At 41.0% G+C, this 15836-nt stretch overlaps 1 protein-coding gene across 2 annotated transcripts in view; it reads right to left on the bottom strand.

Moving 5' to 3' along the window:
* The window catches only part of agmo (alkylglycerol monooxygenase), a 99350-nt gene that overhangs the window by 58697 nt on the left and 24817 nt on the right, over positions 1–15836 (bottom strand). For both annotated transcript variants that reach the window (XM_070551008.1, XM_015949824.3), the window contains exon 4: positions 965–1068. In XM_070551008.1, the coding sequence (XP_070407109.1) occupies positions 965–1068 (104 nt within the window). The remainder of the gene's footprint in view (positions 1–964; positions 1069–15836) is intronic.

Here is a 15836-nt window from a genome sequence, read left to right on the forward strand (position 1 = left end):
GCTAGAAATAGCGTCAAAGTCACAAAGTTGGCAACACTGTGGGAGGAGCGCTTCATTTGCAACTCGGCGCAGCGCAGGCGGGAGGAGCAAATAATCGGCTTGTTTTGTTTTTTATAATCGTTCAAAACTCAGATCGTAATCGTGATTAAAATTCGATTAATTGAGCAGCCCTAGACCAAGCATTTTTTTCCGATGCACGGGGTGGTGGGGGGGGCTTGGTTGGTTTGCTGGAGTTTTTGACAGTTAAAATTGCACCCACATTTTCTAAGTTAAACACGTCTCTTTTAGCAACGGGAGTTTCTGCTTCAGCCCTCTCCCCCCTCCCCCTGCGCAGCGTCCGCAAACTCTGATGCGCCTGCAGCCTCTCAGAGTTTCTGCTGCTCTAAATATTAAAATAATGATTTCATTTTCTGTTCCTCACTTCTGATTACCTTCAATGGTGTCTGTTTGTTGCAACCACCAGGTACAAAAAGGAACTTGTTTTTATTTGACTATTTTTCTGTCCTGTCTGTTTATTATCTTCTTGCATCTCCTCTCAATCCTAAAGAAAAACTGCTACCTGGGTTCTATATTCACCTCATGAGTTACCTTTGAACTGCAGTTCTAAAAGATCTACCGACCGCAAAAGCAGCGCTGTTACTCAGAGCTTTTTATTGCCAACAGATTGGGAGCTCGGGTGAGTTTACAGCAGCAGTTTGGTGTGTGTGAGGGATCGACTCAAAACAAACTACAGCATGTGTGTGATTACTGTAATGAGGGAACATGTCATCCAACGCAACAGTGTGACTCACTGATGTGTTTTTAATGGTTTGTGGACAACAGTGAAGTTTTATGGCACGGAAGAATCAAATATACAAAGTTTTTGGCAACGCCGCCAATGTTTGTTCATGTGCTCCGTTTATTAATCATCCTCTCTTATTACTGGATGTTGCTGAGTTGTGCTTTAGGAGAACGTATATCTTACCCATGAGGCGAAGGGCTGGGTGACGGACTGTCTGAGGGCGGTGCTCAGGTTGTAGTACTCGGAACTGTGGTGAACTTGGTGAGCAGCCCAAAGGATGGCCACCTCTGGTGAAAACAATAACAAAACACAATATGATAAACTGAAAAAGCAACATGGATGCTATTGCATCATTCACACTCGAAGGGATGACGGGTATGGAAGAAAAAGTCTCACCAGAATTCGATTTTTTTTTACGCACTGAAATTATGACACTAAATTTTTCTTTTCTGAATTTATGCAAAAACATTTTTTACTTAAAATACACCAGCAACTGCAGAATTTAATCTTCAAAAACAGAATTTTTACATAAAAATTTTCTTTGGAAAAATTCAACAGCAGAATTTAGACAGGAAAAATTTTACAAATGCGATGACCTCCTGGTGACCCAAACCAAAGCAATCGTAACATGATCGAGTCAACACCTCACTGGTGTCACGTGATCAGAGAGGCGTAAATTTGATTGGCTAAAAGCAACTCGGCCCACTCAGGTGTCGATTACATTGGCTTGGGTCACCAGGAGTTCACCTCAGTTGATTAACTTTTGCTGTTGAATTGCTGATGTAGAATTTTTGAAGAAATTGCCTTTTTAGCAACGGAACAGCACTGATGTGAGAGGTTTGTGGCTAAATATCATAGGAGAAACAGCCAGCTGCTACCACCTCAACTTTAGGACAAACTACCAGAGTCCTAAAAAGAAAAACACCATTTGAAGTCTCGGACAACAGAAGACATTCGAACAAGGTTTATTTATTGACATACTTTTGACATCATTAAAACAAAACAGAAAAATACAACAAAAATCCCACACCTCCCCCTCACCCCACCTGGATGGAATGGAGTCAGTCATGTTGATGTTAGCCAATCAGAGGCAAGGTCTCCAAATATCAGAAAAAAAGACTCCAAATCCTTTTGTGTTTAGCTCAACTGGTGAATTTTAAGTAAACAACAAAATATTTAATTTCACAGAATAAAAATTCTATTTCATAAATTGAATGTTTAAAAATATGACATATTATAGTGAGACTGTATTTCTTCCATAGATGGCAGCCATTTAAACTTCCACACAAGAATCATGAACAGGCTTTAACCCTCTCAGAATCAAAATAAGTTTTGATAAAAGGACGAACAACTATGTCCTTCAGGGGTACTTCTGAGTTAAAAAAATGCTCATGAAATATGTATGTGGAGTAACCAGGTAGGTAGGTTTGAACTGTTGCAAATCTGCAATGCCTGCCTCCAGAGGGTTAAAATTCTAGAAGTGACTTATTCCAGCAGCCAGCTCAGCTCCTTCCCTAAATGAGAAATTATACACCTCCGTCCACAGAAAGAGTGGTTCTAGCAACACTTTCGGCCAGCCGTGCTGAAAACCCAAAGCTGCAGACTAGCTGGCCGTGGCGGTGCCTGTGGGTTATGACTACAGGGGTATTTGGCTGCAGTTGGTCAGCATCCAACCTGATGTCCCAGAGCTCCAGTTTACATTCTTCTGCTGTGTTGTGATACTTGCTACATTAATATATGTGTTACAGTCCATTTTAACATCCAAAGGGAACATGACTGTTAAGTTTCACTGGATCTCTGGGCCGTTTCCGGACCACCCCGACGGGTCTGTGCTTTTTGGCACCTTCCATACACTTATGCTTCTGCTGCTGTATAAGAATGAAATGAAACCTTTAAATACTGCCGAACCACAAAGTCCAATATTCAGTGGACCATACATTTTAAGACCTTCACAATGAAGGCAGCCAGTTGTTAAATGAGCTTTACACATTAGCTCTGAAGAGCAAATGTTAAGATTAAGAGAAAATTGAATCGGAGGTATTAATCAAACTAAAGACGAAGTTATGATAAAGTTTACTTTTATGAGACGCAGCTTATAGCACTTGAATTTTAAACAAAAAATTTCCATCCATCAATTTTTTCTTCTGCTTATCTGAGGGGTAAGCCTCACATCCCTCTGGTCAGCTCTATCCACCAGCTCCTTCCTTTCATGTTTGACTTCCTGTTTAGCGTAATCTGAACTGCTTAGGTTAACGTGAACCTATGCTTGAGGTATACTTCCAAAACGTAATGCTTCGCGGCCGGGAGAAACACACCCATCCACTATCACAGTGGCTAATTGTTGTGAACTACACTTCACAGATGTTATGTGATGCTTACATGTACAGCGGAGAGGCCAGGTAAGGCTGAACCCAGCCACCCTACAGAGCAAGCTAATTTCGGCCGCTAGTATCCAGGATATCATTCTTTCCCTCATGATGCTCACGGTCACAGGTGACGGGTGGAACATAGATGGACATGTACTAGGAGCTTTGAACTTTGAGGAAATCTATCTGGTATCTTTCTCAATTTAGTTTCAGTGTGAAAACTACGAAGAGGAGGGTGATGAAAATTAAAGTTTCAAATAAACAAACCACCTTTTTCTACTGCAAAAAAACAGTGTGTAACAAAACCGGGAGCAATTCTGACGCAAAATAGGAGCGAAAGCAATCCACACAGCTGATCCCATAAGGTCATAAAATCACAGGTGAATTGCAACACCACATGTGACTTCAGAAGTCCTCACAATAACAAGCAAGGGGAAAGACAGCTGCATGTATCCAAAAAGATATGAGGCTTTTTTCTGCTCTGTTTACATCTGCTATAGGGTTTTAACAGGAAATGGCGCATGTTTACCTGCACGTGACTTTTATTTAGAAAGTTTTCAGATGTTTTATACAGCTTTTGTGTTTGACTTCCTTTCTGGTTAGATATAAACTGCGGAGTTTCAGGTGTTTTGGAAGCGTAGAGCGTAAAACATAGACTCAGAATGTAATGATAGCATCCCCTTGCTTCTGGGACGTGTCCAAAATGTTACAATTATCTGCCGGTGGAAAGGACGTTGTTCACTGTAACGGTGGCTAATTGCAGCGTAGTACGTCCACGGCTGTATTGCAATGCTTTCACGTCCAGTGGAAAGAAGGGGTTAGATGTAAAAGTAGAAACTGTTTTTTTATCCAATATCATTGTGTAGAAGCTATGATAAATATTTAATACACCCTAATGTGTTGGCTTTGCACCAAAAATGTTTCATAAAACAAACAACAAATAAGCACTCAACATTACAACCAGACAAAAGAAATTTAGGTGTCAAAAGTCACAACTTTCACTCTCTTTAATAGACCTGGGAACGAAATCACGTGCTAGGGTTGTAAAACTCCAGTGCTCGCTGACACCTGAACAAACACGCTGCTGAGCACTGAAGGTGAGTTTTGTGAAAGTAGAGAAGAAAATGGGCTGCATTTGTGTAGCAGAAGTGTCACATGAATCTGTTCACTGTTATAACAAGTAAAGCTGAGGCGAAATTCCTCAAGTGTTTGGGAAACCCCAAATGAAAACTACGAATGCTTCGGCATTAGGATGAAGCACAGTCCTTATTTCACAGTGGGAAGGTTGAATTTTTACTGGTGTGAAAGAGTAAAAGTCGGATTGTTTTAGAAGCGTTACAAATAGTTAAGTCTTTTCTCTCTTTTACTTTTGGCTGGGTTGATTAAATGTGGAAGGATTGAATTATGTTTAAAACTTTATTGGATCTTTCACTGCTGACAAAAATCATGAGTGATCAGGGAGGAGGGGTGTCAACTGACTAACTACAGCAGCCAAGCGCAGAAATTATGGCATTTCTTCCGCTCTGAACCGTGGGGGATTCAAAGATGAATTGTGCTGCTATGGGACATATTGAGAGGATAATCCAGTCTTTGTTTAATTTCAGCAGCCTACGGCATTTGCAATTTTTCTTCTCACTGGAGTCATGCTTGGCAGGGTCCAGGACTAAGGGCGGCTAAGATTGATGCTTGTTGTCACTGATAGGAAGTCAGAGCTGCTAGGCTTCACTGCAGGTCCATGTCCTCATCTCTGGACTCGGCGGGACACTGCATAGTTTGGCAGGGATAATTCAGGAGGGAAGCCCTGTTGATGGTGAGAACTAATGCCACAGAGTCTGCATTCCCAGCAAGAACAAAGAAATGCTAAAGACGGTACTTCCATCAGGTCACCAGTGAGCTAAACTTGTGATTTCTGAGGAATAACATGGATGAGTGCATGCTAATCAGGGGAAGGACATTTATAGTGCCTTATAAAACGCCAAAGAAAATACCGGTTGACTGCTAGTCACATCTCAGCATAAGTTAAAGATGCTGCAGAAATCCCAGCTCAAACTGCAGGTTTCAGAAAGAACCGAGACATTGTATAACAGTTAAACGTCACCCAGCCTTTACACTGGATGTGTAAGCGGCACGTAATATAATAGACATGTTTTACCAACTAGCTCCCTTCCCACTGGGAGTGCTTCAGACGCAAAACGACAGCGAAAATATTCCATGCAGAAGATCACAACATGAACGGAGAACTACAACACCAAGCGTGATTTCAGCAGACGACACGATAAAAAGAAGAAAAGTCACAGCATCTATCCAAGAATGTCTGTGGCAGTTCTCGAAGTGCATACAAGCTTCCAGGGGAGCCCTGTGCCAATGCCGTTAGAGCGCTAGGTGAGTTCATAATCTGAACCCTGATTTGTGGTTTATTTTCTGTTCTGTTTACCTCGGGTGCGGATATTTCACTGGTAATGATGTAATTTTTTTTTATGATCAGAATCAGAATCACTTTATTGTCACTAAACAAGCATCCTAGTACATCAAAACTACATAAACACTAGTAAAGTAACTGAAAATCTGCACAAGACTTTTATTTAGAAAGTTTCCAGATGTTTTACACTGCTTTTGTGTTTGACTTCCTGTCTGGCCTAATCTGAACTGTGGGCTGGGGTGCGTTCTGGAAGCATAGCAGGTATAAAATAGCCTTAAAGTGTGAGCAACACGTCCCTATGCTTCTGGAAAGTTTCCAAAACATTATGCTTCGCGGCCTGTGGAAACATACTCCTTCACTATAGCGGTTTGTTATTGCTTACTACAATTTACAGAAGTTATGTGAAGCTTACGCGGATGTTACGTGACAAGCCCAGTCATAGGGCTGGGCAATATGGATTAAGATCAATATCACGATATATTTAGAAATTCACCTCGATGATGATAAATGGACGATAATTGTAGGTATGTGCGGAAACTACAGTTGTCCACTAGATGGGGCTGTCACATGTATTAAGTTGAGTTACATTTGACATGGGAAAGATTATCATAAGAGTCAGAAATTTCTATAATGATGCACTTCTTGAGGACGCTTTGGTCCTTCAATGTCTGTAGCAAGATGCTGCAGATCTTCTACAAGTCTGTTGTTGAGAGTGTAATCTCTTCAGCCATCGTCTGTTGGGGTAGCAGCATCCGAAGCAGGGACCTGAAAAGGCTCAACAGCCTAATAAAAAAGGCTGGTTCTGTTCTGGGGACGACTGTGGAACCACTGGAGGAGATAATGCAAAGAAGGATTCTCCAGAGAATCAAGAAAATTATGGACAACCCTGAGCATTCTCTTCACAAGACTGTCCAACAACGGAAGAGTGTCTTCAGTCAGAGGCTTCTTCAGTTTTGCTGCAACACTGACCGCTACTGGAGATCCTTCCTGCCAACAGCCATTGTAATATACAACAACTCTTTGATGACTTGATTATTATTATTATCCTGAGCTACTACAGCAATCAATTTCCCTCTGGGATTAATAAAGTATTTTTGAATTGAATTTGAATTGAATTGAATTGAATTTTCAATTTATTGCCCAGCCACTGGAGAAAGTGCGTGGCATAATTGCAAATATTGCCTAAAATCTAGTGTTTTTTCCATTGATGAAATAATAGAAAAGAAACAGAATAAAAATAATGAATATGGTCTAGTCACTCTTATGATTGGTACGTACTATTTTGACTCCAACGTTGTTCAGTTTATTCAGTTCACTCTTAATTTGCAATGAGTTTAACAAACAGGAAGAAAACTTTTTTTAGGCTCAAAGAATTGTCCAGAATTGTAACTGTAACTGATCCAGAAGATTTTGCCATTTACTCTTGCCAAACAATTTTATAAATGTTGGACTGAAGGTGAAAAAAAGCACCAATGGCCAAATTCCCATTCAAAAGCTGGTTTAAAAGCATACAAAGACTGAGCCGAACATGACTCGAGGAAGTAAAAACAACAAGGATGCTTGCTTTGAAGAAATACAGGTCCTTCTAAAAAAATGTGCATATCGTGAAAAAGTTCATTATTTTCTGTAATGTACTGATAAACATTAGACTTTTATATATATTGGATTCATTACACACAACTGAAGAAGTTCAAGCCTTTTATTGTTTCTCCTGGAAGGAGTGAGATATTATATGTCTTTTCCAGCTATCCATGGAGGACATCGAAAACACATGGATTCTTGGCCTGACATTTACTGGATTTCATCTAATTGGTGTGAGAAGATTTCTGGTATTATGGAAAATTGGGAAGTTGGGGGCGATTGGAGTGCCACCCGTACCCAGGGAAAGTCTCAGCTGCTTGAGGTGAATTACAAGCTAAAGGTTCTAGCTACGATCCTGGTAGCGCGCAAAAAGGATGTGATTTTGGAGAAAGTCACTGCACGGTATGGTCAAGTTTAATACCAAAATATTAGATTTATTGACAGACTGAAGACCAGTTAAGAACAGAAAGGCAGAGAGGAAATTTTCTCTGCCTGCCCCAAAACAAATCTTTTCATCTGAATATGGCACCCTGGTAGCCTTGAGCTGCGAGAATAAAAATCCTCCATGAAGGAATGGAGACGGATGCTATGAAAGCCGCCTTACCCCCTGCCTTCAGATTGGTGGTCTAAAGGTTGGTTTATGCTTGACGCATCCACGAGGTTCCCACGGCTCCGCGCGGTGAAATTGCGTCATTTTAACAACCACGCCCCTCCACCGCGCCTCCGCAAGGCCCAAAATTTCCACACCTAGGAAATTTTCTAACCACGCGGACGGTTGGACGTGGAAAAACATGGCGGACTGGCAAGAACGGCAGAGGTTCGTAAATACAGACATTTGTATGATTCAGCTCTCAAAGATCCCCGTGATCAACATGTTGTTAATAATTCTTGGAGAGAAATAGCTCGCACTGTCGGAAATGACGAGGACGCTGTTAAAAATGCTGGAATGCCATGTTGTAAACAACAGTAATTTTTACTTCTACTTTGGTGAAGTGTTGGATGCATGCCGTACAGCTCCATGCTGCCCCGTTCAGTTTGGGAGAATATTGGCTCACCGCAGAGACAAGCCGCATGAACCATAAACGCTGCAAGTTGTGAAGCGCGTTCCATCTGCGAGCCGCATCACCAAGCGGAAAGTAAATGCGTCAAGCATAAACCAAGCTTTAGCCCTGCGAGGTCACCAATGGAAGGAGTCACTGTGCTCTTCACTCCCTTCCACCTGCATACAACAGTGAACGAGCGCATGCACTAACACGTAAAAAAAAACTTTTAGTCTCATTTGTATTATTAAGTATTTTCTGTTATTTTGCATAACGTGAAAAATTAACCATCTACTGCTTCTTCTTTTTTTACTATCCCACTTGGGACAATTGACTGAGCTACTTCTTGATGGTCAAGGTCTCAATTTTTGGTTAAGCTGGTGTTTGAATGCAAACTGTTACATGTAGCTGTATCTTTAATTGAAAATGTCATTTAATTCATACAAATAGTGCCTAATGGTCAGTTTAAACTCAAATATCTATGTTATCTGATCAGTGGCAGGAGACAACATGAGACAGTGTTTAGCTGAAGAATGTTTCACGGTTTTAACTGAAATTTTAATATTGCAGAGTTGGACTTGATATAGTGTTGACATATTTCTCAGGCCTGTTGGCAGTGATGGTTTACAGAAACATTAAACCCAAGGATCAAAGTCCTGTTGTTATCCATTAATGAAGCAGTAATAAGCTGTGCACCAAGTCTGCACCAATATGTACTTTAGATAATGCATGAAAAGGTAGGTATGACAAGGCAAAAAACACAGAGAAAGATCCAGAATGATGCTGTTTGACCAACAAATGTTATAAAAGTGTTTCAACAGTTGCATCCATCAAAAGCCTAAATTATCACCTCGAGCTACAAACTTCTGGCACTTAGGGGCAACGCGGCCCATGTGCAGCCCTCTGAGTGGTGGGCTGCTGTGTCAATCACAGGGGTAATGGGCTGTGAACAGTTCCCCAGTGTTTGGACTGGAGGCCTCTTAGATAAGGTGCCAACCCAAACACCCAGAGCAGAACTCTGCTGGATGGTGGACCCAGATCAGCCTTAGTCACTGCCATACTTCAGGCTGTCCACACAATTCAGTCACACACTCTAAACTAAACACACTAACCCCAGTCAGGCCCACTTACAGTTCTGACAAACAGAACATAAAAAAACTACACATAGACAGTGACAGGTGAGGCTAAAATATATTTCATCAACATTAATACTCCATTATATTGGAAAGATTTGTAGTTTTTTATTTAAAAGCAGAAAACCAAATTTCTATAACATCTGAATGATGGCACCAAACCATTAAAAAAATTGCCTTTGTCCTTCTGAGTGGCTATCTGCTTTAATATTTTGTCATTAATGGTATGTGTGTGAAATCTTAATATTTACCTGGAGAGAAAACTGGATTATTTCAGGATGAATGAAAAAACTAAATCACAAGAGCAGCAATGTAGAATCTAGAGCTGGCATTCACAAACTTTCAGCTTTTGACCCAGAAAACAAAAGTCTGAGACTCATGAGCATTAACACTTCCTCCTAAAATAAACAACATTTGCTCATAAGTCATTCAGCAAAGACTCGTCACCACAGCACAGCGTTTTTCTTTCTATGACTTTTGTTTTGGTTGCGATGGACTGGCACTCTGTCCAGGGTGTACCCCGCCTGATTGCCCATTGACTGCTGGAGATAGGCACCAGTCCCCCCGCGACCCTACATGGACAAGCGGGTTCAGACAATGGATGGACTTTTGTTTTGAGCTTTTTATAAGCAGAATAAGGTTAGTAGTCATTTTTAAAGGTAGAGCTCTGTAGATGTTCTCCAAAGCCCAAACCTGGTGTTCCATGACCCAGTGGGGTCCTAAACCCCTACTTTGGGAATGAATGCTCTGTGGCATCACAACATAGTGGAATTGAGTCATTTATCCAACATTAAAGTGTCCAATATCACAAAAGAATGTGAGAAACTGAAGGTCTGACATACATTCACAGAAAGTATTTGCTTCTCAAAAGCCCTAAATGCCCACAGCTGATCTAATGTAAAGACCAAGTTCACTTTTTTTGTCAATACGCCTGCAGTGGTCTCGAGAACAAATGAAAGACTTGTGAGTCAGTCTCTGTGGGGAAAAAAACTCTCGCATTCGCAGTAGCTCAAAAGGTAGAGTGGGTAGTTCAGTGTTCGCTCGTCCCCACCAGCGTGTGAATGTGTGTGTGAATGTGTGAATGACTGGTAATGTTGTGAAGCGGCTTGGGAGGGTTGTAGAACCCTAAGAAGGCGCTATACAAATACAAACCATTTACCATTTAGAAGTGAGACAGACATCTTGCTCTGATTGGCTAACCTCAACGTAACTCTACCACTGACTCCATTTGCTTTTCAACATTGATGTTTTATCTCCACAAATAACATCAGCCTAAAAGAGTTCTGCTGTGTGGTGGAGTGGCTAATGCTAACAGTTAGGGTTGTCACAGTGTGAAATTTTTAAATCACGGTTATTGTGACCAAAATTATCATGGTTTTCGGTATTATCGCAGTATTTTTTTAGTGGTACATTCGCAGACCTTTCGCTGCCGTGAGAGCAAGGAAGTTGCGTGCAGAACGTTTTTTTGCCTCCTCTCAGATAAAACGCTAAAGTTGACTTACCTTGCATTGACTGTAGAGTTGGGGGTGATGGTCACGCAGATGTGTCATAATGAGATTCGAAGTGTTACAGCCATTCGCAGACACTAGCCCGTTCTGCAAACAGGATAGCCGTCTACTATCAACTGTCCCTCGGCATTCTTTATATATCCAAAATACGGCCATGCTTCCGACTTTGTCTTCTTTGAGGGCTGATAGATGTCCTGAGCGCTGCCGTCTCCTCCTTCAGCCATTATTTCAGATTCAGCTTCATGATAAGTTTGTATTGTAAACCACAAAGTGCACATGTGCGGCAACTTCAGCAGATGAGTCGGTGGCTGTTAAGGGTCACCGCCTCTACACCGTGGTCAGGATGATCCACCAAGATTATATTTTTTTAAATAAATAAGACGGTAATTATTATTGTCAATATTTTTACTGGGGTTTACACTACACCAGTTACTGTGACATGCCTACTAATGGTTAGCTTTTACTAACTATCGGGCACTCCTTTACCTAGCAAACATTCTTCCACCTTATACCCAATCGCACAGTCTCTGTTCCGCTACCAGCAACTCACTGACTATACCACAAGTTTGCTTGTCATCTATGGGTCCTTGGTCCTTCGACTCACAAGCCCCCCAGCTTTTGAATAAACTCCCATCCTTGGTTCGCTTGGCCACCTCTGTACAAAACTTTAAATCAATTCTCAAAACCCACTTATTTAGTCAGGTGTATGACATACTCTAGGTGATTGTTTCTTTTTATGTGGTTGTCAGTGCTGAATTCTGTTATTTTAGCATCGTTTTATTGATGCTATTGTTATCATAGATTTTATTCTTGACTGTTTGATTTTGCACTGCTTGTACAATATGTGTACTGCTTTTTATTTTGTTGATTAGTGACCTAGAGGGACTGGAAGGCGCTTACAAATAAGGCATGCTCAGCTCTCTCCTGGACACTAAATCAACAATAGCCTTTCCTGTTGGGAGTCAGGATGGTTGAGTCCATGAATGCTAATTTTTAATGCTGAGTTGATCTGACTTGTTTCTCTGTCTATTTTCTATTGGCGGCTAATGCAGGAATTGGGGCTAGAAGACAATTTTCACATTTAGCCTACGTTAAACTTAAAGTAACCAATCATATTAAAAAATAAAAGTAAACAACAGTTTCTCTGTAAACTTGATCTTTAAAGCATTTTAGCATTGATGGAATGACTTAAAAAGTTATTTGTGATATTGCCACATTAAACAACATTGTAAAAGCCTGTTTCCTTACTGTTGAATGAAAAAGATTGTAGTTGTGTTTGTTTTTATTAATTCAAATGATCTGCTGTGGAATTCTGAGTGTGAAGCTATGGTAACTTTAAACTAAAATCAAACAAGTTTATTCAGGTAATGAGAAAATATAGAGATAAATGTTATTCTTGAATGAGTCAGCAACACCTCTGGTCAGGACTGTCAGGGTAGGGCATGAAAGTAAAAATTATTGCACAACTTTTCTTCTCACATCATTAACTTTGCTGACATAAAAATATAAAATGATGGATAATAATGACACAATAAATTTGCACCTACAGTAATATTCTGTCACTTGTCTCCATTACATTTACACATCATCCCTCCAACAGGAGGAAGCTTCTCATCAGACATGTCTGCAGTCGGCTCTTCCATCAGCGCTGCTGACAAAGGGAAGTCTGTCTGTGGAGCCAGAGGAGCACACGAGGGCAGCAGACAGCCGGACTCTGGCCTTTGCTGAGCTCAGCAACTCTCTAGATAACCATAACAACCCTTTGTTTCTACACTGTGTTTAAACTGTGTGCCTTCAGGCCCCTGTGGATATTATCTCTTTGTGATGTCTGGAGCGAACTTCACCAGTTTCATTTTCACCAAGCAGTTTTCAACACACAAACAGCAGAGTAGGTACACGGAGACCTATATATCACCGCTGATGTTATCTTTACCCCCCATGAGGCATTTCACTCCCTCTCTTCTGCTGCTCAGAGTCAGACTCCCACATACTGACTGAACCACGCAGTACCACCGGCACACCAAGCTGAGACCCAAATTCCTTCGCCGGCTCTGCAGCATGAATCTAGTCAGGAACTTTCCGTCAGAGGGAAGATTAATGGGGACCTGGCCTCCAGGGAGGGGCCATTCTAGCCCCCATCCCCCCATTCCAAAGTCAGGAGGAGTTCCTTTTCAAACAAAAATATCCACATCTCCTATATCTCCTTAGGGTTGGAGGAGAGTGCAAGAGTGCTGAGCACATCTGTTTGTCTTAACAGCTGTAGCTGTATGCAGCAGTAAAAAGGGAAAGGTGTGGACCAGAAATGGATACAAAGGATGTAGTGGGCTGAGCAAATCAAAAATATCTCACTATGGCCACTCATTTAAGGGTGCAGAAGGTCCGTAACATTATGGCCAAAGCTCAATGTACCTTATTGCTGTTTTTTTTTTTTTTTTTTTGCTTTAATAAAACTAGAGAAACCTGGGTAACAAAGATTTAAACAAAAATAATCTGACATCTTATCCACTCAAGACATTTTCATCATACACTACCTGTCCCAAAAGAAGGTGACACATATTACATTGGACCGTCTTTAGCTTTGATCACGACACACAATCGCTGTGGCGTAGATTCGATAAGCTTCTGCAATGTCACAAGAATTATTTCCATCCAGTGTTGCATTAATGTTTCACCAAGAATACTCCATGCTTTTGTGATATCAAGGCTGGATTTGTCATGACTCCCAATCCTTCACCCTCCTCTGCCTTTATGCAGCACACCTGGTCTCATCATCAAGCCCCAGCCAAGCCCCGTTTCCCTGACTACCACAATCATGGTTCTGTTAAAAAGGCATGTACCCTCAACGTCACTGAACTCTGCAGATCAGTTCCTGCTTACGGTCCCTCGCTCCAGGTCTAGGACATGTAGGGATAGGGCATTTTCTCTTCTAGCCCTGTACCTCTGGAACAAGTTACCTCTTAAAATTAAGCTGTCTCCATCATTGGCTGCTTTTAAAAGTCGCTTGAAGACTCGTTTTTATCGCTTGGCATACCCCTAATCTGTTCGGTTACTGGTTTTATTTGTTTTTAATAGTTTTCTTTTACTGTTCGCCTTTATTGACCTTGTTTTCTGATCCTTGTTTTACTGGTGTCTTGTTTTCTATGTTTTATTCGTGCTGTGCTCAATGCTTTGGGTCCCCTTGATGATGATGGAAAGTGCTATATAAATAAAAGTTTGATTGACTGATTGATTGATTGATTGATCGCTGACGTACATATTACTGCAAACACTGCTTTAGGGTTATGAAATAGGTGCAGCTCATAGAGCCAAATATGAAGTGGTGCTCGCTGCAGAACCACAAAGGCGGAGCTGCACCAGAAGGTGGAGCTGCACCAGAGTCAGCCTCGCCCATTCCATCAGAGTCAGTCCAATTCCTTCCAGTTGTCAGACTTGATAGCATTCTGGAACCAGAGGGTGTTATAGCTAATATCATCTAAAATGCAAGATTGAGGACTGAGTTGAGAGGTTAATTGAACCGTTTTTGCAAAGGTTCCATATAATTAAAAATCTAACTTTTAGAACTTTTTATCATGTTATATTGTCGTTCCCTCATAAGAAATACGCCAAAGCCATTTTTGGCCTCAGTCACACATTTTCCTCCCATCTCAGCTTCAATTTGGTCCTCTCCTCCGAAGCGGGTCTGGTCTTGGTTCTCAAATCTGGATATTCTGTGAATTTTCTGACAAATTATTTCTGATATGACTTCTACTGAGACACCGCCGAAAAACCATGCATCCCATCTACAAAAACACACTGGGTGGCACAATTACATGTGATGCCGCAAGCTTGGTACCTGATGTGGTGGTGAAGTGGTTGTACAGTCATCTTGGTATGCACAGTCAGCTTGGCATGTAGTTTTGCGCAGGTTCGCCTCCCGGTAACGGTGCAAACTTTTTTCTTCTTTTCTAGCTACACTTGCCAGTACTATGTTTTTAACCATTTATTGGTATACCGTTGAAAATATTATGACTAATGTGTTTTTTTATTTTATTTATTCGTTTTAGCCAGTGTGAGTCCATTTGTGAGCAGAGTTTCAACTAAAATGCTGTTTAGGAACGACCAAATTCAAAGAACTTTTAGAGACATAAATATTTTGCAGAAAATAAACATTACAACTAAAATATAAACAAATTAAATGTTTCAGCTGGCTGCCGGCCCCACCGAGAGTCGAACCAGCATCAGCTGAGGGGAAAGCAAAACTTAAAACTAACGCTCTTGCCACTGGACTACCAAAACACACTAAAACTTGTCCATAAATGCTTGTTTACCCAAGTTCTGTTGGAGCGGCTATGGACAGATATTCGCTGAAAGAAACCTTTTCATTTTGGGATATATTCAGGCTTTGTCATGTAGCAAGTTATATTTATCTTGCTTAATTGGAGCATAGAACATAGCATTAACAGTTGTAAACTAGTAACAGCCGTAATTCATGTGGGTCAGGTTAGTTTTCGATGAAATAGAAAAAAAAAATAAAGAAAACAGAAGAAGTCAGTGGGCTAGGCTGTTTGCGTGAATGGGCGGGGCTGACTCTGGTGCAGCTCCACCTTCTGGTGCAGCTCCGCCTTTGCGGTTCTGCAGCGAGCACCCTCTCAATATGCAACCTTTTCTGTCTCAGACTTGTGACTTCAACCTTTTAACTGGCAGTTTAGTATAGCACATTTTACTGCTTGTGTGTCATTAAAGCAAGCAAGAATGCACTGTGCATAACTGAAAACATTAACAAAGAAAATTCTAAGAAATGTGGGGAAGTTGTATTTAAAGTAACAATGTGTAGTTTTTACCATTAATCTCTGGAAACATCCATCAAAATGTTGTTGAAATTAATTAAATGATACCCAGTTGTTAAAAAATATTGTCGGCTTTGTAACATATAACCATAAAAATCGAGTCTAAAATACATAGGATGTGGGTCTTAAGCCTAGAGCACACAGAAGACAGATGCGCTGCGCCACGTCACACTGTCATTTTA

The sequence above is a fragment of the Nothobranchius furzeri genome, chromosome 5 (assembly GCF_043380555.1).
Source record: "Nothobranchius furzeri strain GRZ-AD chromosome 5, NfurGRZ-RIMD1, whole genome shotgun sequence".
Classification (NCBI taxonomy): Eukaryota; Metazoa; Chordata; class Actinopteri; order Cyprinodontiformes; family Nothobranchiidae; genus Nothobranchius; species Nothobranchius furzeri.